This window comes from Telopea speciosissima, chromosome 11 (assembly GCF_018873765.1).
Source record: "Telopea speciosissima isolate NSW1024214 ecotype Mountain lineage chromosome 11, Tspe_v1, whole genome shotgun sequence".
Taxonomy (NCBI): domain Eukaryota; kingdom Viridiplantae; phylum Streptophyta; class Magnoliopsida; order Proteales; family Proteaceae; genus Telopea; species Telopea speciosissima.
Genome location: NC_057926.1, coordinates 39,998,129 through 40,024,431, shown reverse-complemented (window position 1 = coordinate 40,024,431; position 26,303 = coordinate 39,998,129). Strand labels below are relative to the sequence as shown.

The 26,303-nt window shown below is 36.8% G+C and overlaps 1 protein-coding gene across 2 annotated transcripts in view; it reads right to left on the bottom strand.

Moving 5' to 3' along the window:
* LOC122646892 (ubiquitin receptor RAD23c-like) overlaps positions 1–20,690 on the bottom strand; it is a 34,520-nt gene extending 13,830 nt beyond the window's left edge. The window contains exons 1-3 of one of the 2 annotated variants that reach the window (XM_043840526.1): positions 20,579–20,690; positions 12,318–12,479; positions 4,084–4,152 (exon numbers count right to left, since the gene is read on the bottom strand). In XM_043840526.1, the coding sequence (XP_043696461.1) occupies positions 4,084–4,152; positions 12,318–12,479; positions 20,579–20,644 (297 nt within the window). In that variant the 5' untranslated portion in view covers positions 20,645–20,690. The remainder of the gene's footprint in view (positions 1–4,083; positions 4,153–12,317; positions 12,480–20,578) is intronic. The other variant, XM_043840527.1, reaches the window with a different exon arrangement.
* Positions 20,691–26,303: the final 5,613 nt, after the last annotated feature.

Genomic DNA, 26,303 nt, shown 5'->3' with positions numbered 1-26,303 from the left:
TTAAGAAATTTTACCCAATGCCTATGTCTTATAATTACCTCCTGACATGTCTATAAGCAACGTTTCAAATGTTGGTGATCTGACCATCTATTTGGGTCACCATTCTGATGAGGGAGACACCTAGCATGCCTTGAGCAGAGGATGCGATTGAAGTGTCTCAGGACTTGGATGTTTAATATACTGCTACAAAGAAAAGTCAGGGATCCCATTCCTTTCTGGTTAAGTGGAAGAATCGTCCGAGGTCAAATGCACATGAATACATGCGGACAACTTCAAGCACATCTCTCCAGATTTATATGAAAAAGTACATGATAGCAGGAGAAGGAAGATTTTATTGTTGATTTAGTTAGTTACTATTTTCAGAGTTATTCCCTTAGATATTTTGTGGTTGTCTATTAAGCAACCTTAGCTCAGTTTAGTTTCTAATTTCAGATTTAGAAAGTATGCTTAAGTTTCTATTTTCAGTGTGTTTCCTTTTTCTTGCAAGTTTCTAATTTTTTCCTTGTAAGGCAAGCATAGCTGCCCATAAATATGTATGAGCTCTTAGGAGCCTCACAAGGATTTGAATAGATGAATGAAGTTGCTTTTGTGCAATGTCATTGTCCTGGTGATAGGATGAAGGACAGAGAGAGCCGAAACCCTATCCCCACCCCCTCCTATCTTCTCTTCTATCTTCTTTCCTCTTCTTACAATTGATCCCCTGCTGCTACTATTACTGTGAGAGTGCAAACCACTGCTGCTGCTACAACTGTGAAGATTTAGAAAGCATTCAAAACAAGAAGTCCAGCTGTTGCTGTTCTGAAGCAAAGAAGTCACTTCCCACACCTGCGGCTGCATCAGTTCCTAGTCTCTGCTGCTGTAACTTCTGGCCTTCATATCTCTGCAGTCATTGGAAAGACCTGACTGCAATTTTGGAAGGTTTCTTATTGCTGCCAGACCTTCCTTCAATCCCAGCTCGACACCAAACTGCTGGCTAGTTTACCTAGTATACGTTACCTTCTATTACCTTCTAATTCTGATTTGCTTCTATTATTGATGATCTGCTGCAACTATTATCGATCCTACCATAGAGTGGTTCTTAGTTGAACCCTTTCTACATTAGTACATGGCTGTTACCCATTCGTCGAGGAAGACTGATTTCAAGCAAGGGAGAGATGAAGAGTACATGGCTGTTACCCATCCGTCGGGGACGACTGATTTCAATCAAGGGAGAATTGATACAAAATCTAAGAGAAGGAACTGATTTTTTTTACCTGCATGTGGTCAGGTTCTAGTTCTGCTTGCTACAAGTCTGGTCAAGTCCGAGTTTGTTAGGAGTTAGTTTGATTTATGATTGTTAGTTGGTGTCCAGGAAGTCACTGGAGTTCTGTCAACACTTTTCCGCAAAGTGATTATTTTAGGTATATGGGCTCAATCATAAATAAAGAAGGTGATATAGAGGATGATGTTCCACAGAGAATTAATAGGATGGATGAAGTGGAGAGATGCGTCCGGAATGCTGTGTGATCGGCGTATTCCTTTAAAACTTAAAAGGAAAATTTTATAGGGCAATCATACAACCGGCTATGATGTATGGCGCGGAATGTTGGGCAGTTAAGAAGCATCATATAGATAAACTCAGTGTAGCGGAGATGAGGATGTTTAGATGGATGAGTGGCAAAACTAAACTAGGAAGGATAAAATAAGGAATGATCATATTAGAGCTGATTTGGGAGTAGCTCCGATACATGATAAGCTATGAGAAAGTCGTTTGAGGTGGCATGGCCGTGTGCCTTTGGATGCCCCAATATGGAGGAGTGATTTGATTAAGGATTGAAGGAACTATAAGAGCAAGGGGCAGACCTAAAATGACCTTAGGAGAAGTGGTGAGGAAAGACATGCATAGCTTAGGCCTTGTATCAAGTATGACCTCGAATAGAGCTGATTGGAGGTCAAGGATCCATGTAACCGACCCCATTTAGTTGGGATCAAGCTGAGTAGTTGTTGTTGTTGTTTTATGGAGTCCTAGTTGGAAACTTGGAATAGATTTCTGATTGTTAGTTGGTGTGAGCCACTGGTGTCAACACTTTTCAAGTTTAATTTATGTTTGGTCTTATGGAGTCCTAGTTGGATTTCAGTCAACACTTTTCAAATTCGATTTTTGTTTGGTTTTATGAGAGTCCTAGATGTGTATACAGCCAGCTCTGGTTTTGGATTTCAATCTAAGTTTTGGAGCATGCTTTGTCAGTCCAATTCAGTCACTGATTGAGTCGAGTCCAATGTTGTAAATAGATGTATAGGCCAGAGGCCTACCCAAGATTTGAATAATAGAATTTCTCAGTTTTCTCAACTGTTGTTTGTTGTGGATTCAGTGCCATCTTACAGGTTTCTCAGGGGCTACTCTTGATAGATTCCAAGACGTCTCAGGTGGATTCCAGCCCTGCTACCTCTTCAACTTTTCTATCTTATTCTATAACCAAACAACAGGTCAGATTATTCCTTCTCCTAAGCTTATGCCACCCTTGTTGTAGTCCATATTTTCTGAGTGATTTCAAGTTCTATATCTTCCTAAAAGCTTCTTAGAATTGGTTCAAATTTCATATACTAGCTTCTGGTTATATTTTTTCCGGAATTTCTGGTCTACAATAATGATTATTACTGTTAGAGACTTGACAGTTACACACCTGCTTTGTTTTCCTAGTCTCACTAGGAGAACCCCATGCACACTATTTAATCGATGTCAGATATCTGAGATCTATTGAGAGCTGTTTGTCCTCTTAGAATAGAGTACTAGACCAGAGATACAGACCTATCTGACTGTTCTATTCTCTCCTATAAGATTTCTCTCTAAACTGTTCAGTTTGCTCTGTTCTGGAATGATAACAGCATTGGACAGGCTGAACCGTTATACAACATTCCAGTCCATGGCTCAAAACCCATCGAGGTTAAATTGTAAACCATTGTTTTACTTTGGGGATTTCTTGTAATTATTTTAGAGGTTTAGTTGTAATTCTTATGAGTTGTGACTTTTCACAATTTCTGGTTTTTCTTATCTAGTTGATAACTGTCTAAGTGTGGGGCCTAGTTCTGGTTACAGATTAAGTTTCGGGAGTATTTTATTATTTTAAAAAGTCTTTAGGAAGTCCACTTTGAGTGGAATTCTAGTTGTTATTTTTGTTTAAATAGTTGTAACACCCCCCCCCCAAATAAAAAAATGATTATTGCATGAAGATATTCTTTTGATTGGAAATCATAGTTGCTCCCTCTCCTCTGTTTCAGTATCATATCTTCTTGATTTCAGATCTGAAATTTAAATCCAATCCTGCATTCTGTAATAATATTCAGATTTGTTTTTCTCTGTAAATCCCCTATTCTGCTTGCTACTCTGATTTCTCTTATTGTTGCAAGTCCGATCCCTGATTTTTTTCTTATAGTATATTCCGTCAAATCTCTGCAATTCATCGTTTGACATTAATCTTCTGCTGTTGTTCTGAAACTCATATATTCAGCCCAAGTTTCACAAGTATTATCTCATAGACCTAGGCCTGTCAGCAGCCTAATCACCCTAGATTCTGATTTCAAGAATTAGGATTTAAGGCATGCATTATGGAGATTCCGGTTAGCAAGTCTCTTCTAGATCTCTAGTTGGGACTAGGTATTGCATTATTCCCTTTACTCCTTTTCAGAGTAATCAAATCTGTTGCCATTTTCTTTTTCTTTCTTTTTGGAGATATAGAATTTGTCGTATCTACTCTATGGAGAGTTGGCTCTCCCTATCTTCAACAAGAAAAGTTATTCATCCACATTAAAAAATATATATATTAACCAAGGTTCCAAACGGTGTTAGAAACTAGTAAGGATCTTGTGATGCATGCCTGGTGGTGTTCAAAAGCACGCAAATCTAAACTACAAAAACAATATGAAATCATGTCTACTACATGTAGAATTAAACTTCAACGTTAGCTTGAACCAGAAAATAAAATTTTGATTTTCACTAGTCTATTCTTAGAAAATGGGGGAGGCAATTGACAATGTTATAAGGACATGACATGATAATAATAGGACGAAGAAGATAGACAATAGAAAGGAAGTGAATAGAAAAACCTGTGAAACTCTAACCTGACTTGTAGCGGTAGCTGCTGTGCTTGAACCTCCACTAGAAGAGCTCTTATTCTGTCATTTTTTCCCAGCATGCCACATAAGTTACTACCATGAAGATGATAGCAAATTAAAAGACAAAATAATGAACAAACCAATCATTAAGGAAATCATAACACCTAATCTGTTTTCAAAGTAAAACATGTGAGTAAACCACTGGTTGCCATTAAACTGCAAAACAATGCTTGCAAACTTCCCAATCACAGTCAGAAATAAACCACGATAAGATGGATCCTCCAAGTGTCAACTAAAGGGTTCGACTGACATAAGTTCCATATCTATATTAAGATATCTTCTTATTTCACAAAAGAAGGGGAAAAAAAGAGAGGAGCTTATCTCCACCATCCAATTTAAGCAAGCTTAGTGCCCCAAAGGTATCATTATCATGAACGAGACCAATACATATGCCCCATCTCTCCCTCTGAAAATTGGCATCTATTGTATACTGGAAACATTTAGAATGTCCATCTTCCCTTCAGGATTAACAAGTGCAACACGATAATCAATGAAACAGAGTGAACCTCAATATTTGGAGGGGTGCTCTGGTTAGGAGTGAAAACATGGAGAACCATTGGAGTTTGCTTTATGTCTTTTGGTTAGGGGGGGTTGGATAAATGACGAATTATTGAAAGAAAAGATAATAAATGTAAAATAGAAGGTGATTGTCATGTTCATCTATACATTTTTCTATCAAGAAGGAGAGTACAAATGTACAATAGAATTACTAGACCAACAGGAACTCCCTCCAAAATGAAGAACAGCATAAAGGGCAACCCATCAGAACATCACCAACAAAAGGAAAAGCTAAAACAAAATTAAAAGACTGTAACGGGAAAATGCATGTTTTATTCTTGAATTGTATGTATTATCTATATCAATCCACATTGTTGATTGGAAAATTTTAAGTTGTTAGAAATCTAAAATATGCCCATAGTTTGCTTATAATTGTAGGCATGGTTTAAAGTATCGACCGATACGATACGATACAGACCGATACATATCGGTATCGGTCGATAGCGATACGATAAATACAGATACGTCTCCCTTTTTTTAAAAAAAAATGAACTGTCCCGAATTGTATCGAAATGTATCGGCCGATACAGGCCGATACGATACGACGACCGATACGTATCGATACCATCGATGTGTCCAGTAAAGGGTTCTGTGGGTGGTTTAATACGTATCGATACATATCGGCCGATATGGCTCGATACATACCGACACGTACCGATACCATCGATACAAGCCATTTTCACTCACAGACTTGATACAACTCCTAATCTAACAAAAAAATAAAGGAAAACTCTCAAACAAAAGTCTAAAATCTTGCATTTAATCTTGGTTTTTCACACTTGTAAACTAAAAAACGAATCAAGGAGTGCTACAACATCATCCTTGCATCATCCAATACTCTTCGTCGCTATAGACGATTACAACATATGAGAAACCTCATCTTTTATAACAATTTCAATTTAATGCACTTGTTTGGTTATATATTATTCACCATTTTAGGTTTTATTCATGACACTCACTATATATTGCTTATTTATATCGTTTTTTGTTCCAAAAGTGTATTTCCATGTGTATCTTGACCATTTCTATGTGTATCTGTATTGTTCGATACGTATCTCCAAAACGATACGATACGATACGATACGTCTCTTAAAATCACCCGATCGATACGATACCCGATACCGATACTTTAAACCTTGGTTGTAGGTCATTTAATTATTATTTAGCTAAGCTCATAATTTTCAGGTGATCTGATAAACAATACCTCGAATAGAGTATATAGAAACCAATGTTTTAAGAAGGCTGTGTTTGGTATGCATTTTGAAGTATATTAGGAGTCTAGATGCATCTTCTCTATGTTCTTGTTTCAGAATATACTCTAGACCCATAATCTATTATGAGAGTATATAGAAACCAATGTCTTCACCCTTCCCATCATCTTACCAAAAATATCAATGAACCTCGTGAAAAATGTGTAACAATCAAAGTTAAAATTAAACACTTTTTCTTTGGCTTTATTCACATTGCAATGAAACTAATGTTTTGTATGAATAGACCTTTCTCACTAAACCCCATTAAAGGACCCAAACGAATGTTGCATATTTAATCTTGTGTCCTTTTATATTCCATGCTATGGTCCCCAAACTCTCTTTAAACATTAAATGCATTCTGTATACGCTCAAAATAAATAATAGTAATCAACATTAGGGACACTATGATTCTTAATGTTCCATCGGCAATCTCTATCACACCAGGTATGATAAATGCGCATCAATCCACAAACTAAGATTTTAGTTTCTTGGATGAGGCACAATTCCGTGTGAAATCAACACTAGATATGCTCCAAGACTGCTGCAACTCTATTGTCCAACAGACTTGTAATCACCAACAAGATTAGAGCAGCTTCTAATGTTTTATCCAACTCTTTTACTGTAATTTGTAATTCTCTACTACAGTTGGTGCAAATATTAATTTAGTTGTGACATCCAATAGAGAAGGCTCCATCACTAGTGCTACATTGTATTGGAATGACTGAATTGTACAGTTATTAACTTTTGTAGTTTGGTTGTCGCTATTATCTTGTCTGGTAAAAGGATTTGAAGACATGGCTACCACTTCACAACCCGACATTGAGAGTGCAAAATGGAAAGTCTGAGGTTGATATGTATGTCACGCCAATGGTAGAGGCGGTGAAGAAGGGCAACAAGACAAGCAACATTTTTAAAAAGACGGTGGAATAACTCAATAACATAAAAACTTAGTTTAAGGCAAAAACTGGTCACTGATATGACATGGTGCAATTCTGGAACAAGCTGAAGCAAGATAACAGCAATTTCAAAAAATTGTTGGAGAGATCTATATTCAGTTATTTGACTAGGACTGTCACAATTGAAAATGATGGTGTCTGGGATAGGCACATCAAGGATATAGTTTAGTATTTCCTAATCCAGAGTTAAATTTAAAAGGTTTGGTTAGTATTTTTTATAGTGAAATCTATTAAATGTCAAGCTAATACAAAGTCCGAACTAGGCAAGATTCAGAAGGTTTGGTCTTCTTCAGTGGCCAGAACTTCAAATGAGATTTGAAGATACATAAGTAAGCAGTGATAATGTAGTCAGAAATGCTAAGGATGTTCCTAACACAGATTAGGATGATGATCATAATGTTGATCAGGGTGATTTTACAATGCCTTCTGCTGGGTTGGATGATATTGATGGAGAGCCAGTAGACAACCCACATACTGAAACCTACAGACATGATAGGACCCTAAACGCAAAGAGGAGAAGCAGGAGCCAAAAGTTTTCAATGGCTCGCAAGGCCATTGCTGAAATGTCTCAAGCCAGGACAGAGAGGGTCATTAGTACATCCTCCTCCACATCACAAACAACAAGAGTTGTGAATGATCACCCCTACTCCATCGGAAAATGTATGGACAAGCTATATAATGTAAAACCAGAACCAGAATAGGTCTAATCCCAGATAAGATCAAATTGGAAACCTCCAGTGAACAAGAAAGAGAATGATGGGATCTCAAATTGGTAACCACAAATGAACAAGAGAAGTAATAATATCCCACAAACTAGTAACAGGTTGAAGCTGCAGATAGGGCTGAATAACCTTCTTCAAAGTAGAAATCCCCAAATGGAAGAACTCGATCAGAACAGGAAGAAGAGAGATCGAGCAGCTTTAGGGTTTTTTGGAAACCCTAGATTCTCTTGGATCGATAGTGGGTTGTTCCTGCTGGTTCACATGGATCTGTGATCTACATCACTATACACCCTCACTGAGATTGGGGATGAGATGTATACATAGGCAGCTAAGCAGATTTTGGAAGACCCGAACTGGAGAGAGTGCTATATCCATTGTCCCCCTTGATAAAATGGATTTGTATTTGAAAATGCTTGGCTGATGATGCATTTTATGGATGACTGTATTGTGTGGATTGTGGATGACCCAAACTCATATGGATAACTATTTAGATGACTGTATCTTGTTTTTTTTCAATATATTATATGTGAATGATTGTTTTGTCTGTATTTCTGAAAAAACTCATTCGGATTATCTTTGGTTTATTAACTTTCTTCTGTATTAATGTGGATGATTTTTTTTAATATTCTAATGGATGATATTTTGTTTAGTAACTTTCATTCATATAAATGTTAAAATAGGGATGTGTTGCAGCAATGACCAGCATTAATAATTTCCCAGCTAGACAATTGAATTGGACTGATGTTGATATGGATAGTGTTAAGAAAGAAGAATATTCAATAATCTTACAATTCCTACTAATTGGTTTTGAATCACTCTATAATAGAGAGCCATGTAGAGATGGTTGATTGATAGGGGACTACACGGGTTCATAAGATTATGACTGGGCATGTAGATAGATGTTATGAGTCATTTAGGATGGAAAATCAGGTATTCAGAACCTATGTAATCTGATGAATCAACGTGAGTCGTTAGATCAGACAAATTGGAATGTTCTTGACTATAGTGGAAAGAAAGACACCAATAGATCTGTGTCAGAAAGATTTCAGCACTGAGGGGAAATTGTAAGTCGCTACTTTAGGGAAGTATTGAAAGCTTTCATGAAGGTAACAAAAGAAATTATCAAACCACCATCATTCAATAACACTCCCTCAGAGATTGTACAACACGCAAAGTATTACCCATATTTCAAGGTAATATCAAATGCATTTGGTTATGAACATTTTTTTAGAACGATTTTTTTCTGTGTTTGAATCCTTATGATTGTTAAACATATTAGGACTGTGTAGGTGCCATTGGCAGCACACATACAAGTGCTCATGTACCAAAAATAAAACAAATCCCCTATAGAGGAAGAAAATTAATTACAACCCAAAATGGGATGTGTGCATGCGCTTTCGACATGAAATTCACATTTCTATATGTTGGTTGGGAGGGCACTGCAAATGACTATCGAGTCCTTGCTTCAGCATTAGAGAATCCAAATTTGAGATTTCCTCAGCCATCCCAAGGTAATATGAAGGCATTCTTAGACCAGGAATGTCAATTTTTCTATGTTTGTTATATCCAACTTGTGTTTTCACGTTTTTTTTTTTTCACAAAAATGGTAGACAAATACTATGTAGTAAACGCAGGTTATCTCAGTATGCCCGGCTTCTTGACACCATTTAAAGGAAGCGGCATCATTTGCAAGATTTTAGAGGTAGTGGAAGACATGCTAGAACTGGAATTGAATTGTTTAATCATAGACATTCTTCATTAAGGAATGCGATTAGGAGGAGCTTTGGAGCTTTGAAAACTCAATTCCTAATTAGAAGTCATGCCTGATTTCAAACACCATTCATAATGTGATTGTTGCTTGTGCAATTCAAAACTGCATCCGAGATCAACAACGGTTGGAAATGAAGATTACATATCAGATCATCCAAATCTGATTGATGAAGTTGAGGAAGAGGCCCATCACATGAAATGCTTCCTACTGCTAATCAGCGTAAGAAGGAAATTGCAAATCAGTCAGCTAGGCAACAGAGGTTAGCTAAGTCATCAGTCTGTGGAGAAGCTTTATTTTGATATTGTACATGTCATTAGTTAGCACATTTTGTTTTCTTTTATCAGTACTTGAATTATAATTAATCTTATTGGACCGCATGCACTGCTTCAACAATTACAGTATTTGCAACTATGTTGGTGTCATTACTTCACACAATGGTATATAGTACTCTTTTTTACTCATTATAACTTGCAGAACAATGACGGAACAATCACAGCATCCCATGTGTTCATGTGATCAAGGTCTAATGGTTATGAAAATGGCTCACACAAAGAAGAATTACAGATGATGGTTTTACACATGCCCTGTACAAGAGGATCGTCCCAACTCATTTATTTGGGTGGATGATTATGAATATGGCGTTTAACCACATATGATTGATAATGGATTTGAAAGGATTCATGGTCACCTAAGTCGGGACCACAGGTTGCATAGTTGGTTTTATTCATATGGCTTTTCATTTTGTCAATCATTGTTATTTACATAGCATTTAGGAAGTAATTAGTACTTAATATAGTGAATAAAAATGGTGTTATTTTTAATGATGGCACTTTGCAATTACTGCTACATAGCCATTATTATTGTCTCATAGTAATTTTAAAAAGAATTCCAGAAATCCCACTTAAATCTCAATGTATCATTCAATAGTAAAAATTGCTGTAGTTGAAGTGCCAGAATCGCTTCAGTTAAAGTATCTTTCAAACGTGTTTTTGTTTCTTTTCTGATTTAGCACTTCTTACATCCTGTTACCAGACGTGTTTCTCTCTCGTAGAAGTATTTTCTGAGAACAAAAATGAAAAGAAACATAATGTAGTCCTAGATAGGTAGGAGACCTACTAGGAGCCAAACAACAGGATCAAATAACAAAAGGGGCTGCTGGTTCGAATGGACAGCACTAGGATTTAGGTCAATTCCTAGGGTTTGGGTTGGATATTGGGAAAGGGATTTATAGGGTATTAATGGGCAGGTCTAGGGGGTCAATATGGTATAAAAAGGTTAGGGTTTGGATGAGTTTTGAAATTCTGTAATTTTGGGCAGAATTGAATTTTAGGGTTTTGGGTTTGGGTTTTAATGGAGCAAGGAGATGAAGGGGTTAGAGTGGGAGTTTGGGGTTGAAACTTGGAAAGAGTGTCAACAATGATATAAGGGATGTATGCTGAAAGTTTGATTTGAAACTGATGGACAGATTCGAAGTTATGGAGGTTTCCTAGTAGAAGTAGAAGAGAGGGGTAAAACTGTAATTTCAGACAATCGGCTAGGTGGATGCTGCTGAAATTTGAATCGAGTCTCTCTTAGGGTTTGAGGAAGACTCGATCAAATTTTTAGCAGGTACTAATGGTTAGATTTGGCTGGGCAGAATTCTCACGAAAATCACCTTGTATGTGACCTTCTAGAAGGAAGAAGAATAGTTGCAGAATTTCTTACTTGTTGCAGGACTTCAATGGCAATAGCTTTGAAGATGAACAATGGGGTCTCCCGATCTTCACGATGCAAGGAGATAAGTAGCAGCCCTCCCGATCTGCACGATACAAGGAGTCGATTGGAGATCCACCAATCCCTTCACCTTGATATTACTCACAAGGCACACTCACGATGGAGCAAAGGCAACAACAAAGGCAGCAAGCATAAAGCTAATTTTTATTAATCAAATTTGTATCTAATACTTGGCCCCCTTAGAGCCTTATATAAAAGACTCAAAATTAGACTTAGACACTAAAAAGGAATGGCCTAACCCAATCCTTAACCTATTAGCTAACTTAAACTGACTAGGAAACTGAAATAGATTCAAAATAGAGTCCTAATGACTTAAAAACAACTTAAACTACTTAAACTAAAGAAGATTCCCTAATAGCCAATAGGATATAAGAACCTCTTAGCCAATAGGATCACTTCACTTAAATTAGACCAATTGAACCAATTGGATGCAACCAATTTAACCCGGTTCAATAAGAAACACAAAATAAAAACTAAGTATGGAAATAAACTAAACTAAACTAAGGCTCCTACTAAAACCTTAAGTTTCAGTTTCGAGTGGCTTCTTCAATTCGAGGAGGCTAGGATCTGCATCAAAACACTTCTAGCTCACGTTACCAAACACGGCCCTACTCTAGAATGAGAATTAAAAAGATCTCAACCAGCCCATGTGTCTTTGGTTCCAACTGACACAGATTTGCACTCCCCAATTGACATTATATGTACTACCGAAGGAGGGTAGAGAGAGAACTTGACCACTCACATGGAAAATGTCAACATTAAGAAGATTATATACCATATAAAAAGTTAGTAGTCAAAGACTCGGATAGCAAAAACTTGGTGACAGCACCTTTGGTTAGAATAAGATACAATACATGTCAGACTAGCATGACCATAATCCCATTTAGAAGGAAAAATCTTAATTTATCATGAGTTAGCTTGTCCTAAGGAAACCTGTTAGATTAAATATCCAATAAAAGATATATATATATATATATATATTACTTTACAGGTACATCATCCTGTCAAATTTGAATGAGTCTAATAAGCCTGAAATCAGAGATTAAGCTACCAAGTATCAGATTTTATCCTTACCACATACAACCTGAAGAAGGAAAAAATTAGAAGAAGGCACTTCAAAGGAAAATAGTCTTACCTTGGCCAACATAATGACAAGGAAACTATTTTCAGAAACTTTGTTTTCATCCAGTGTTGTGGCATCTTTAAGAACTTTCCCCTGATGAATAAGCATTTGTTGTGCAGCTGGGTAAACATCTGGGCCTTGGACAGTTTCTATGTTTTTCTTCACATCAGCAACCTGCACATAAAAATTACAAATTTCAAATGACAAAATGAACAAGATCATTAATCCCCCTTCCAATGGACAACACGAACCTTCACAGATCACATCATAGTAGAAATGGAAAGTGTACTTCATTAGTATTACAATCAGCCCAAAATTCTACACATGATTGATCCAAACTCAATTACATCCTCAAAGATCAAGTTTATTTTAACACCCTGTGAAACACTTGGGAATCAAACCAAATGGGTGCCCTGAAAGCAGGCCCACTCAATAGCTCAAGACCAAAATATAAAGCAACAAGGACAATAGAGAGTTCCATAACTCCCAGTAATGTAGTTCTAGATTGAATACAATCCAATTAGAAGCCAAAACCAGGAACTGTTCTTCAAAGGGAGATTCGGTTATGGTTAAATTAATGGAAAAGGTCAAATTTAGGGTTAGGGTTTAGTGGGAACTAGGGTTTGAGGTTAGGGTTAAGGTAAGTTGATGTAGTCTTCCAGTGAAGGTCTCGTTAACAAATAACCAGTCTAAGGCTGCTAAACAGAATCAGCAGCAAGGTTGGTTGAGTTAGGGTTAGGTTTTTGAAGGGTGATGACTGGAGATTCTAGGATTAGAGTTGGCAGAATAGGATCCAGGTTTTTGAAGGGAGATGAATGGAGATTCTAGGATTAGAAGTGGGCAGAATAGGATCAGGTTTGGATCAAGTCTTCGAAAGGACTGGAAAGACACTCGGACAGGGTTTGGTGGTGTTCTAATGGTTAGTTATGCTGAGCAGGTTATGGATGGTCTAGAGGGGAAGAAGAGTGACTAGGGTTTGGTTCAGGTTCAACTTACTTGGTTACTGAATAACAAACTTGAACAGAATTTATTTGTTGATGTAAAACAACTCTTGAAACCAGAACTTGAACAAGAACTTGAATGTAACAGCAATGGAGAAGACGAGTAACCAATTTGAACCACTCGGGCTTCCCACCGCAAGGTGTCAAACGGATCAAACACTGATTCCGTCATCCTTGATCAAACACAAGATAAATCTTCAGCAATGAAGAGAAAGTTGCAGAACAGCAGAGCTTTGAGAGAGTTTGTTTTTCAAATTGTGAGGTGAATGAGCCCCCACGAAAATAACTTTATTTATATGGGCCAAAAGGCCATAATCCTATTAAGCCTAGGAGACTAAGAAGCCCCCCTAGCCGATTCCTATTACATAGACAACAATTAAAAGGGTCATGTGACTATTTTAAGTAGTCACATGACTACTAACTAGCCTAGCCGATTCTAAGAGGTGACAATTAAGTTGTCACATGACTTATTAAACTAATTCGATTTTTGTTTTTAAAAAAAAAAAGTCAACTGACCACCTAAGTAGTCACATGACTATTTACATCAAAATAAAACTAAGTATGGAACTAAAACAGCTAATCCCGTATGCAACCCTATTACCCATACTTTAGGTCCATAAAAGTGACATATTACATTGAAAACCCATGGGATCAAAGGCCCAACATGTATATAACCCAACCCTAGATTTATTTCTAAGCAAAGAAGCCCAGTTTGGTGATAAATCTGCATCGCCCAGCCTGGCTCAAGAGCTGCAATGGTACAGAACATTTCTTTACAAAACCTGTTGTTGTACTTCAATCCAACTACAATGCACTTTTGGAATATAACCATAGCTACATGGCCGGCAAACTTGATCACCAAAATTAAATTCAAGAATCTTTGTGTAAATGAGAGGCTCTTCATGAACTTCTCAGGATTAAACTGTAAAAATTTATACGTCCATATGGAAAGACTCTTATTTTAAAGAGAAGCAACATCGAGATTCTTCAATGTATTAAAAACAACCACAAGTTCTAGAACCTCTCCCTTTCCCACCCAAAAATATTAATCATTAACAAATAGGACCACTAACTGCCTCTTGAGGGCAAGGTTACAATGAAACTTGGCAAAGCATCAGCAGGAATCCCAGACAGCAATCCTGTGGGAATCATGAACATTAGGAAATTGCAGTATATGCCTCTATGTTAGTCTGTCATGCAAAAAAAAGCCCTAATGCACAAGTGATGTCATCAAGGCATACAATTAGATCCCCAATGGCAACAGTATTCAGATTCTATCAATGGAAGGAAGCTCATTCCTTGACAGATCTGACAATGAATATGCATATGGCAGATGAAACACAAAAGGAGATTTGGAGCCATATTTTAACAAGTTTAATAACTAGCCATTCCACCTGACATACTGAAGGCAATTGATTAATGTCATACTGCATCAGGATGCTTCTTTACACTTTTTTAGGTTGTCTGTGTATGAGGGAGAAGGAGAATATTCAATGTATGATCATCCTCGCACAGCATTAAAGAGAATATGACAAGTCTCCCATAGGATGCTCACACCCAGAGGCCAACGCAGAAAAGAAGCACATTGGAGTGGAAAGGGCCCCAATGAGTTCCCTACTAGCAGACATAAAAATCACAAGGTCTTCCTGGAAACATTCCCCACCACAGAGCAAAACAAGCTTACCTAAAACGTTGGATCAATTTCCACAAGTGGTTGTTAACCTCATGGCCATCAAACAGCTCAGACAGTTTTTGAAAGCTTAGTGACTGATCCAATCCACCAATGGAATTATTCAGCTTACTCCCAAATATCACAACGCAAAAATAAATGAAATACTGATTTAAAGGATTAAAACAGGACTGAAAATAGAGAGACACATAAGTAATTTTTTAACCAAATCCAGCCAGTCAGATGTACCTGATATTCAGGTCAAGATCTTCTATTAATGAATTAAACCTTTGCTGAAAGATTCAGCACGATCCAATGGTCGAATCAGAATGTAAAAAGGAATCCTAGTGAGACTAGGATAAGGGTACAATGGACAATTCACAAATCAGAATATGAATCAGACATCAGAAGTATAATACCTAAATGAAACCGAGGTTAGGATATCCACTTGCGACGAATCAGATTAATAATAACAAGATATTGAATTCAGCATTCATAGGTAAATCAGTCCTACTTGAAATAGGACTCCATTAACGACTAGGCAGAATCTAAAATTGAGAACAGGAATTAACAGAGAAAAATCTTAAATTCTGTTATCAAACTCGAAATCAACGCATAAACCCTTCCAAATCAAACACTCCTATTATGAGTAGGATTGACAGATTTAACAAACAGAATCAGAATTCAAAGACAGATTTTGAAAATAGATAATTTTAATTGGTGATTGCAAAAAACAGAACTTGAAGCAGAGATTGGACTCACCCTCAATTAACAAATATAAAGATGACTGGACTGAGAATTGTAGGCACTTGAAAAGCATAATTTGCAGAGAATGAGTAACAGAACAGTACCTTATGAAGAACTAGAGAGAGAACAATGCACCCCGGGCTTCCCACCGCAAAGTGTTTGATCCTCCTATCAAACACCAACCAACGCCTTCATCATACACAAGAGCCTTCACACAGGAAGAGAAGCAACAAAGCTTCTATTTTCTGAAAATTAAATCATGGGTAATGAAGAGCCCACGGTCCCTTTTTATTAACAATGGAGAGACAGAGTTGGAGTTGGTTTGGGGGACCTCTTAGCCGACTCCAACATTATATAACACTATCCTCTTAAAAGTCTACTTGGAGTTTAAGAGGATACAACAACAAACTCAGCCTTATCCCAACTTAATGGGGTCGACTACATGGATCCAAACAAACAAAGTAGGTAAAACTGAGGACTAGACGAAATAAGGGAATGAAGAGCAGCTGATTGGCTTGCTAACTTGGCCTGAGAGACAGCTTCCAACACTGTCTTCCACTCTGGGTCTGTGCTCCAAGGGGGGGGCCTTGGGCGAATTCTCTGGGAAGATAAAATTGGTTTACCAGTTCTCAGGAAATAGGCTTTTATCTGTTTTTTCTCCTGATGTAAGGGTTTGGGCTTTTCTTGAGTGCTTGAGAGTTATTGTTTTCTCCTTGGGTTGGGGTAAGGTGGCTATGTCCCCCCCTTGTATTCTTTTTCTTCCACTAATATTAATAAAAGTTTAGGGGCCTCCACCGGGTCCCAGATAATATTCGGGGTTAAAAAAAAACAAGAAATGAAGAGATAGAAAAAGAGCGAAGGGAAATGAGATGAGAAGTGAAAATTGGCCAATGACAAATGAATGATGCAAAAAAGAAAAGTTACAGATAAAAGTAAGAGGAAAGAAGCATAGCCCAGCAAGTCAGGAAAATCTCAGCTAAATAGGGTTTGCTACATGGATCTTTGCGCTCCAATAGGCTCTATCTGAGGTCATACCTGGTACAAGACCTAGACTATGCATGTCCTTCCTCGTAACTTCTCCTATGGTCATTTTAGACCTGTCTTTCGCTCTTTTAGCTCCTTCAATTGGAATCAAATCACTCCTCCTTATTGAGGCATCTCTAGGCCTCCGTTGAACATGATCATACCACCTCAAAAGACTCTCTCGAAGCTTGCCATTGATCGGAGCAACTCCCAAGTCAGCTCTAATACGATCATTCCTTTCTTTATCCTTCCTTCTTGTTCCACATATCCATCTTAACATCCTCATCTCTTTGCCACACATAGCTTCTCAATATGACACTTCTTAAATGCCCAATATTCTGCCCCATACATCATAGTCTGTCATACAACAGCCCAATAGAACTTTCTTTTAAGCTTCAAAGGAACATGTCGATCACACAGCACTCCGGATGCACCTCTCCACTTCATCCATCCCTCATTAATTCTGTATGAAACATCATCTTCTATGTCACCTTCTTTATTAGTGATCAACCCAAATATCTCAAATAGTCACTTTGCGGTATCTCTCTTTCCTCAATTCGCACCATGTCGGTATCCATCATAGTGTGACTAAAATTACACATCATATACTCCATCTTCGTTCTACTAATCTTAAAACCTCTTGTTTCCAAGGTTGATCTCCAAAGCTCTAACTTAGCATTAATCCCTGCTTTTGTCTCATCCACCAAAACGATATCATCAGTGAAGAGCATGCACCACAGGACCTTGTCTTGAATGCTCTTGGTTAGGTCATCCATTATAAGTGCAAAAAAATAAGGGCTTAAGGCTAATCTTTGATGTAGCCCAATCGAAATTAGGAATTCCTTGCCCTGACCTCCCACAGATTTCATACTAGTCACCACGTCCTCGTACATATCTTTTATTACATCCACGTATTTACTCGAAACCCCTCTCTTCACTAGAACATACCGGATTAACTTTCTAAGGACTCGGTCATAGGCTTTATCCAAGTCAATAAAGACCATATGGAGAACCTTCTTGCTATCTCTATATCTTTCCATGAGCTTCCTCAACAAGTAGATAGCTTCTCTCATGGATCTACCTACCATAAAGCCAAATTGGTTCATCGAGATATGGGTCTCCCTTCTCTCAAAGTTTCATAGTGTGACTCATAAGCTTTATGCTTTTGTAATAATAACTTTGGACTTTAAGAGGATGTAGACCCAAAATTAAATACTTAAAACAATAAAAGAAAAGAATTCAACATCTAACTTAAATTGGAGCGCCAATTCAACCAAGCTGAAGAATTGGTAGATCATATCTACTACCAATCTTCCAAAATTTTGCACTAGTGTTGGTTGCTTATCATATCTGAGGATTTTGATTTGTAAGTTCAAAGAACTTATGTGTAGTAGCAACATGCTTCCATCTCAAGGAATAACTAAGGCACCATCTGGTTGGATGTAAAATGCTGTAAGGGTAAGCTGTAAGGGTAAAACAAAAATAAAATGTTGACTTTTTTAATAAAGAAGAAGAAGAATAGGGTTGGTTCTCTCAGCCTCTAACCCACGCTCTCACTACCATCACTGCATCTCACAGTTTCAACCATAACTCTTTTCTTCAATCTCTGTCTCTTCTCTGTTCAACCACATACTTATTTATAATTAACCTAAGACAATTTCTAGGAAGAAGAAGGGGAATAGGGTCGGTTCTCTCAGCCTCTCACCCATGGTCTCTCAACAGACCATCACTGTGTCTCACAGCTTCAACCATAAATCTTTTCTTCAATCTCTGTCTCTTCTCTGTTCAACCACATACTTATTTATAACCAACTTAAGACAACTTCTAGGAATAAAATCCTAATAGCAATCTAATTAAATAGTAAAGAATCCTAAAAATCGAAACTACCCATACATAAAACACGATTTTAAAATAGAAACTTCCTAGTCTAATAAAACCCCCACGCAAGGTATAAAACTTCCTAAAATCTAGGACTAAAAAAAAGGTTGTGTAATCCTCAAAGACTTCTCCATGCAATGGCCATTGAGCCCACAAAATCTGAAGAATTATCTTCCAAAGGATATTACAAGCAGTCAATACACAAGGCTGGGATTATTTCCTAATTTATCTCCAAATTCTTCACCATGCGGCTGGCTGTGGGGCTCAAGAAAAATTGTCAGTTATCACCCAAGTTAGTGTTAATCGATGGCACTTAATCTGGAAATATTTAGGCCAAAAAATACTGGTTCAATGGGCTTCTTTGCTGGTTCGATGAAGACAAAAATCTGTGCAGATTTCTGCCATCTATCTGCATCATTACTATATGCAGAAACTAAATTTTACTTCAGTTATTAACCACAATAACATAGATTTCAATAAAAAAGTATAAGAGAGAAATTTTACTTCACTTTTCAACTCCTGTCCAAAATGTAGCTATTTTCTTTTATGTTATTCCCTTTCCTAAAATATTTAACACTACTTTTCATCATTTTACATTATCAGATAGAAGTAGTTTGGGGTTTATTCAATATTTAACCATCACCATCACTATCCCCAACTGTAAGATGTCACCTAAATCAATAACATTTATTGCTCTTACCGTTAAGTAAAATACTGGGCTTTTTGGGTGTTCCAATAATGTTCGAAAACACTTCTATCAAATATATTCAACAATAAATTCAAAATCATACAATCATGAGTTCAGAATAAGGGGGGAGAAACAAAAATTCAGCATTCATTATTCCACACTTTAGCAGGAAAAGTTAAAACTATAGGTTTTCTATAGCTTCCCTTGTCTATCTCAGATTCAATATGGTTTACATACAAAAGAGGATGAAGTCCGTCAAGGGAAAACAGCAATACCAATATACTGTATCACACACAGGAAATGAGAAAGAAGAGGCAAAAGAACCACAAACTCCATGAGGAAGGAGCAAGTGAGCAATTACTCAAACTCACCACTTTTTGCCCATTGAAACCAGGTGATAAAAATTATCATTTAAACATGCTTAGAAAAATTGCACGAGTTCACAGCGACTAATGGACATATAAAATGAAGGTCCTTATAGTTTGATACATACACAAAACCTCACTAACAGACAGACCTTGTCCGACTTCAGCCAAAACAGAAAAATCTCCCAAAATTGAATCTTATGGATTTCATTCCATTGTCCAGCTACATTGTAACAAAATTTGGATATTCAGCGCCAAATCATAATGTATAGAAAAAAGACAAATCATCAGCTAAATATGATCTTATCAGCAATTATAATAAGTTAAAGTAGCCCTTGAAAAGTTTCTCACTCTTATCCCTGAATCAAGGCCAGGGCAAAAGTAGCAAACTACAATTACCCTATTCAGAAATAAGTGCAAATCATTCCACTTCTAATGCCTTGAATCTAAACCGAATTTAAATGCACTAGATGCAAACACAAAGCAAACCACGTCAAGTTGCTAAATTAATTACTTTCCTGGTCAACTAAGTTCAAACACCCAATTGCACGAAGTCAGTTGAATTACAACATTGACAATTAGACTCCTATCCTAAAACAAAATTTAACACACAGAAACATCTTCAATTTACAAAATTTCGCCTACGCAATAGCGAGGGAACCTAAACCTTACCATGAAATAGACAAGAATAAGCACAGGAAAGTGAAGATTGGGAAAAACAATGATGAGAAGATAAACCCTAATTCTTGCACACTAATAACAAAACAACACAATTATGAACTGTCAACAAACAATTAATCCACTTTCACGTTCAGAAAGAAACAAGACTTGCTTGAACAGCAATACAATAAACAAAAAAAATCAGAACTTAGAAGATAACTCAAACAGAGAGAGAGCAGTACAGTGTCTACAGGCTTGACTTCGATCTCGAAGTGAGTACCCTTCAAAGTCTTCACGTTAATCTTCATCTTCGATATTCTTCCGCACCGCTGAGTCTCTCCCTCTCTCTCTCTATCTCTCGCTTTCTTCCTCCCTCCCGATCCGCTCGGCGAAGGCGTCAGAGAAAAGAGAAAGATATAAGACAAGGAAAGAGAAAGAAAAGCTGCAGAAAAAAAAATAAAAAAAGAAAAACCCAGGCAGAAGCAACCGCCTACCGCCCTTTCCTTCCCCCTTTTTTTTTTTATATTTTTATTTATTTTTCATTTTTCATTTTTATTTTTTATTTTTCATAGTCTTAAGTTGGAATTCCGGGTTTTGATTGGAGTGGGTAGCCCTATTCGAGTCAATATTTTGGAAAATCTAGTTAAGAATCGTGTAGATTAGGTTAGGGTAAAAAATTGACGGGACTAAGTCATAAATCGTCCGAGTTAAACAAGACTCGGTATTTTTACCCGAGTCATGACAAATAGTATCTTTATATTTTAAAATAATAAGAAACCCTCATCTCCCTTCTTTTGTTCAATGATATAAAGTCAAAATGCATTGATATATATATATTTTTTGGATAAAGAAAATGCATTGATATGGAATTTCTTAATTTTTCTTACTTTTTAATAATTTATACATTTATTTATTACAATAAAAATTAAAAAACATGACTTGTCTTGATTGGATTTGACACAGTTGAATCACAAAGTTTTTTCTGAAAGATGAGTGGAGAAACAAAACCATGTTTTCCAACTAGTTTACTAAATAAATGATATCAAATACTAATCACAAGGACGCAGTTAACGACGATGATTCATTCACCATGGGCTTCAAATGTACACAAGATGATATCAAGAGGGTATTTTAGAAAATATACTAAAATCTTATTGGGGTTTGTGATTCCTAAGATGGTGTGATGAACCTTCACTGTAGTTAAAGAAAATTCTCTAATCACAATATCAATGGAAACAGTTAGATTTTTATGGCCTATTATGTACCCTCTTGCATGATCCCACTTTTTTACTAACTAGACCAAACACTAGCTATTCAACCAATAGTAAGTAGATGCCAAGAAAAACGGGACTATGGACTAAGTGGGGACAATAGAGAAAACACACTTAAATGTTACATAATGAAGGTATTTTGCTGAATGAATGTGAGTTTTTTTTTTTTTGGTAAAGGATATTTGGGAATGAATGAATGATTATTTGGTGGTAGTAGCAAGATTTTCATTGTCTATTTCGTACTCATTTAGAATAAAGTAAGAAACGATCATATTAGAGTTGACTTGGGAGTTGCTTTGATAAATGACAAACTCCGAGAAAGTCATTTGAGATGGTATGGTCATGTTCAACGAAGGCTTTGGAACGCCATAGTAAAGAGGAGTGATATGATCCTGACTGAAGGAGCTAAAAAAGCTAAGGGCAGACTTAAAATGATCATAGGATAAGTTGTGAGGAAAGATATGCATAGTTTAGGTCTTATACCAAGTATGACCTTGGATAGTGCCTATTGGAGGGCAAGGTCGATGTAGCATACCCCATTTAGTTGAGATTATTTTGATCGAATTGCTGGATTGTGCCTCGTTCCTTTTATTTTCATCTTTCATTTTCATTCTTCTATTTGGCATTTTCCATTTTTCATTTTTCATTTTCTATCTTTTCATTCCCTTTTATTGTTTTGACCTCAATTTTCCTTTGTTCGGATCAATGTAAACGACCCCATTAAGTTAGGCTAAAGTTGACTTTATTGTTGTCGTTGTATTTTGTACTCACCCACAAGATCCCGTTTACAGATCATTAAATCATAGGGGTGCAACAAACTTGGTGGGTTTGAAAACCAAAGGCTAACCAGGGTTCACAACAACAAGATTTTCATTAGCTATTACGTTTTTGTCATTTTTCTCTTACTTTTAAAATTGAAAAACAATAACTTTTAACCTAAATACATATATATTTGAAGTGAATTATCATTGTAATAATTGTCTATCTTCTGTTATACCATCCCTTTTGATTGTTGTTTTGATTTTTGATTTTTTTTTGTTTTTTTTTTTTTGTTTGGGTCCTCGACTTGGCCATCTAGATAAGGTTTTAGTAATTGGTATCAATATCGGCTGATATCGATACAAAACCAATTTAGTTCTGCCCATATTAGTCTGGATTGGAAGGTTTTACCCCTAAATTTCATTAAAAATCGATTTTATTACATTTTTACCTTTGATCAATACTTGGATCAGTATCATATCAATAAGGAATTGGTATAGGTCTCTATGACATAGATATGAATCGGTCGATCTAATACTGATTCCTTAAGCCAAGATCCAGATTTGGCTATTGTTGCATTTTTTTTATTTCCTTATTTAATATATTTTCCATTCTCCCAAAAAAAAATGTAATAAAATACTGAGTTTTGTCGACTTTTCCAATTTTGTTCTAAATGGTTGATCTCACTAATTTTGATCTTTTAATGGTTTAGACCAAAATCAATACCAAACCGATAACGAGTTGGTCGATCGATTTTAGTCAGTTAAATCGGTTCAATCTCATTTTTGACACTCCTACAACCGTGGTTACGCAGAGCAAAACCCCATTAATTAAGTGTAAATTACAGCACTTAAATCATGGCACATATCTTACACACACACGCATATAGAAATATAAAAAACCATGTTATATGTATATATATAGCATGGTTTTGCATATATATAGGGTAGGCTCCAGCTGGGTTGGGCTCAACCCAAGGCCCAGCCTAGCCTAAGCCCAAGCTCAAGCCCAACACAACAAAACCTTGGGCCTAGAAATTCCAACCCTAGCCAGCCTATGGGTTGAAAATTCTAGCCCAAACCCTGAGATTTTCAGGTGGGCCTCGAGTGGAGCCATGATGGTTAGCCCAAACTTGTACCATACTAAATCCTTACCTTTGTATGAGTAGATGGAGTCCATGAGTGGACCATACACTAAAACACCAAGTTGGAACCAATCAAGAAAATTTAAGAATATGGAAAAAAGGAAGGAAAAAAAACGACTCTCATTTCAAAAATGGAATTGATACCCTAAGGATGAGATATGAGGGTTGTGAGAGAGGTTTTGTATTTTTCTTCACAGAAATAGTGGATCTGGGACTATCGCTCTGCCGTAGATGTAGCCTACCTTCTTAGGGGTGAACCATGTAAAATCTCTGTCTTGTTTGTTTGCTTTCGTTTTCTCTTTGTTTTCTTCTGCAAATCGTCATTCTGCTGCATTATTTTTCTAACACTATCTCCCATGACAAATGGAAATCAATACCTTCCCTTTTTTGGTTGTTTGAGTCTGAGAACTCCATGATTTTCTTAATAGTTTTGAATTCTATATAATGGCTCTATCCCATATCATTGGTTGACTAAATAAGTTCTAATGGAGACATTATAGCCTGATGTAGGACATAGACTAGGATTTTAGATTTCTAGGGCTGAAAGAGAATTAGATCTTATTTAGGACATAGTCTTATGCTAACACAAACAATACTAATCCTTGAGGGAACTAAAAAAGAGCAAACAGAATAACTCATCAATTAGTTGTTAACCCACAAGGCCAAAATTCCCTATGTTTGAATCAAGAAACAATTCCTTCCGGATCTCGTACCCTTAAGCACCAGCCCATTACATCTATCCTTCATAGCCCACTGAATCTCTAGGGGCAACTGAGGGATGAGCTTGGATCATTGGAGAAAAATCTTAGCATTCCTTTCATTCCATAGGTGGCAAAATATAGAGCAGAATTCAAGACATGCAACTCTTTCAATGGAATCCCTACTAAACTCATTAGCAACCCATTCTGCTTCCAAGGACAGGGAAGAGATACTTCGTCTAGAAGAAGAGCACAAAAGGCGAATCTCCTACCAAACAGCTTTAGAGAAAGTTAACACATGAATAGGTGATCTCCATCATCAATCTTTGACGAGCAAAATCAACAAGCATACGGTTTCAAAATATTTATTTTCCTTAATTGATCAACCATGGGGAACACATCTACAATAAAACACTAGGTAGATCGAAAAGGATTGCCTATGTATATTACTAGCAAACTAGATGGCCCTAGACCAAGGAACCATTGTATTTCTTTGTTGAAGAACTTTCTACGCCGACTTAGACGAGAATTGGTCAGAAATGGAAGGTCTCCACACGACTCTATTTGGAACATCTACACTTTGGCGAACGATGAAAGGGAGAGCAGACAAAACTTGCATAAAATTCGAGGTGGCGGGGGGGGGGGGGGGCACAAAAACCCAATTGTTATCACATAAAATGGATTCAACTATCGAATCTTTACTAGAATACCTTGTGGATGCCAAGGTTCTAACCACACCTTAAATTCTCACCATTCCCAATGACATGCTTAATTAGCCCTTTGGCCTTGCTTCTGAGTCTCAGTATTTTCCTCCAGACCTAAGAATAGTCTTTGAGAAATTTAACACTCCACAGAGAATCCACCTTCAAATATGTATGATGGATCTATTTAACCCATAAACTATCTTTCTTAGAAGCAATCCACCAAACCTGCTATATAATCATAGACAACTTCATGTCTTCAATATTTTTTGTGCCCAAACCCCCTTCATACTTCGGAATATATATATACCTTCTCCCAAGCTATGTAGTGGATTTTTCTCTCAAGAGAAGGACCAGAGCATAAGAAATTGTAAAAGATAAATTCTAGCTTCCTCATGACCTTGCCTCGAAGATATAAAAGAATGTCAAACCAATAGATGTAACCCCCTGGAGGCACAAAAATGATGAGCTGCAGGCGCTCGCTCGACATGAGAAAAAAATCTACACTTTCACCTTTCAATCTTCTCTTTACTAACTAAAAAACGAGAGAATAGTCAGCAACAAACAATTTGCCAGAGAGCAAAGGAACTCCGAGGTACTACCTAATAGGAAGGGTATTTCCATGAAAGCCAATGCACAACTTCTCAATTATAGATGATTTAATTATGAAATTTGTGTACTTTTTATCTAATATTGGCAATGTTTTGTTTTTAGAGTTTTTAAAATGGTGATTACTGTAAACCTTCACCTATGGACTATTAAAGTGGGAAAAATGATATTTGTGACAGAAATCAACCGTGGGTATTGGTCTAATAAGTCCTTCACCTTTTTCAACGAACAATGTCTATGGTAAAAAAATATGTATTTGAGGTGGGACAAAATTGTGCCCCGACTCAAACATCTTTTGCTACGAATATTCTCCATGAAAAATCATTTATTTGAGACGAAAATTTGCTATGGCTATGTCGTAAGTAAAGTATTTACCAAGTTTTGTTACTGTGGCCAATCTAGGCCTTCAACCTCCCACAGGAGAAAGTACTGCAAAAAAGCTTTAGCCATGACTTATGAAGCATTTGTGACGGTAAAATTCTGTCCCAAAAGCCCTATTGTTGTTGTAGTAAATTTATTTTGGAAATTCATGTTTACTCAATTTCAATAATTTTTAAGAATAAGACAATGAGCAATCAAAAGAAAATCACTACTTCTCAATTCTTTTTTTTTTTTTTTGGGTAAACTTCTCAATTCACCATCTTGGTGACCAAAAGATGCACCCTTCAATGAAATGGATAGTAAGCAAGGGGGAAAAAATCAGGGTAACACACCATGAAATTTTTATATAAATTGGCGGACCAAGTTCCCCTCCCCCAGTGATGAACATGATCCCATTCATAGTA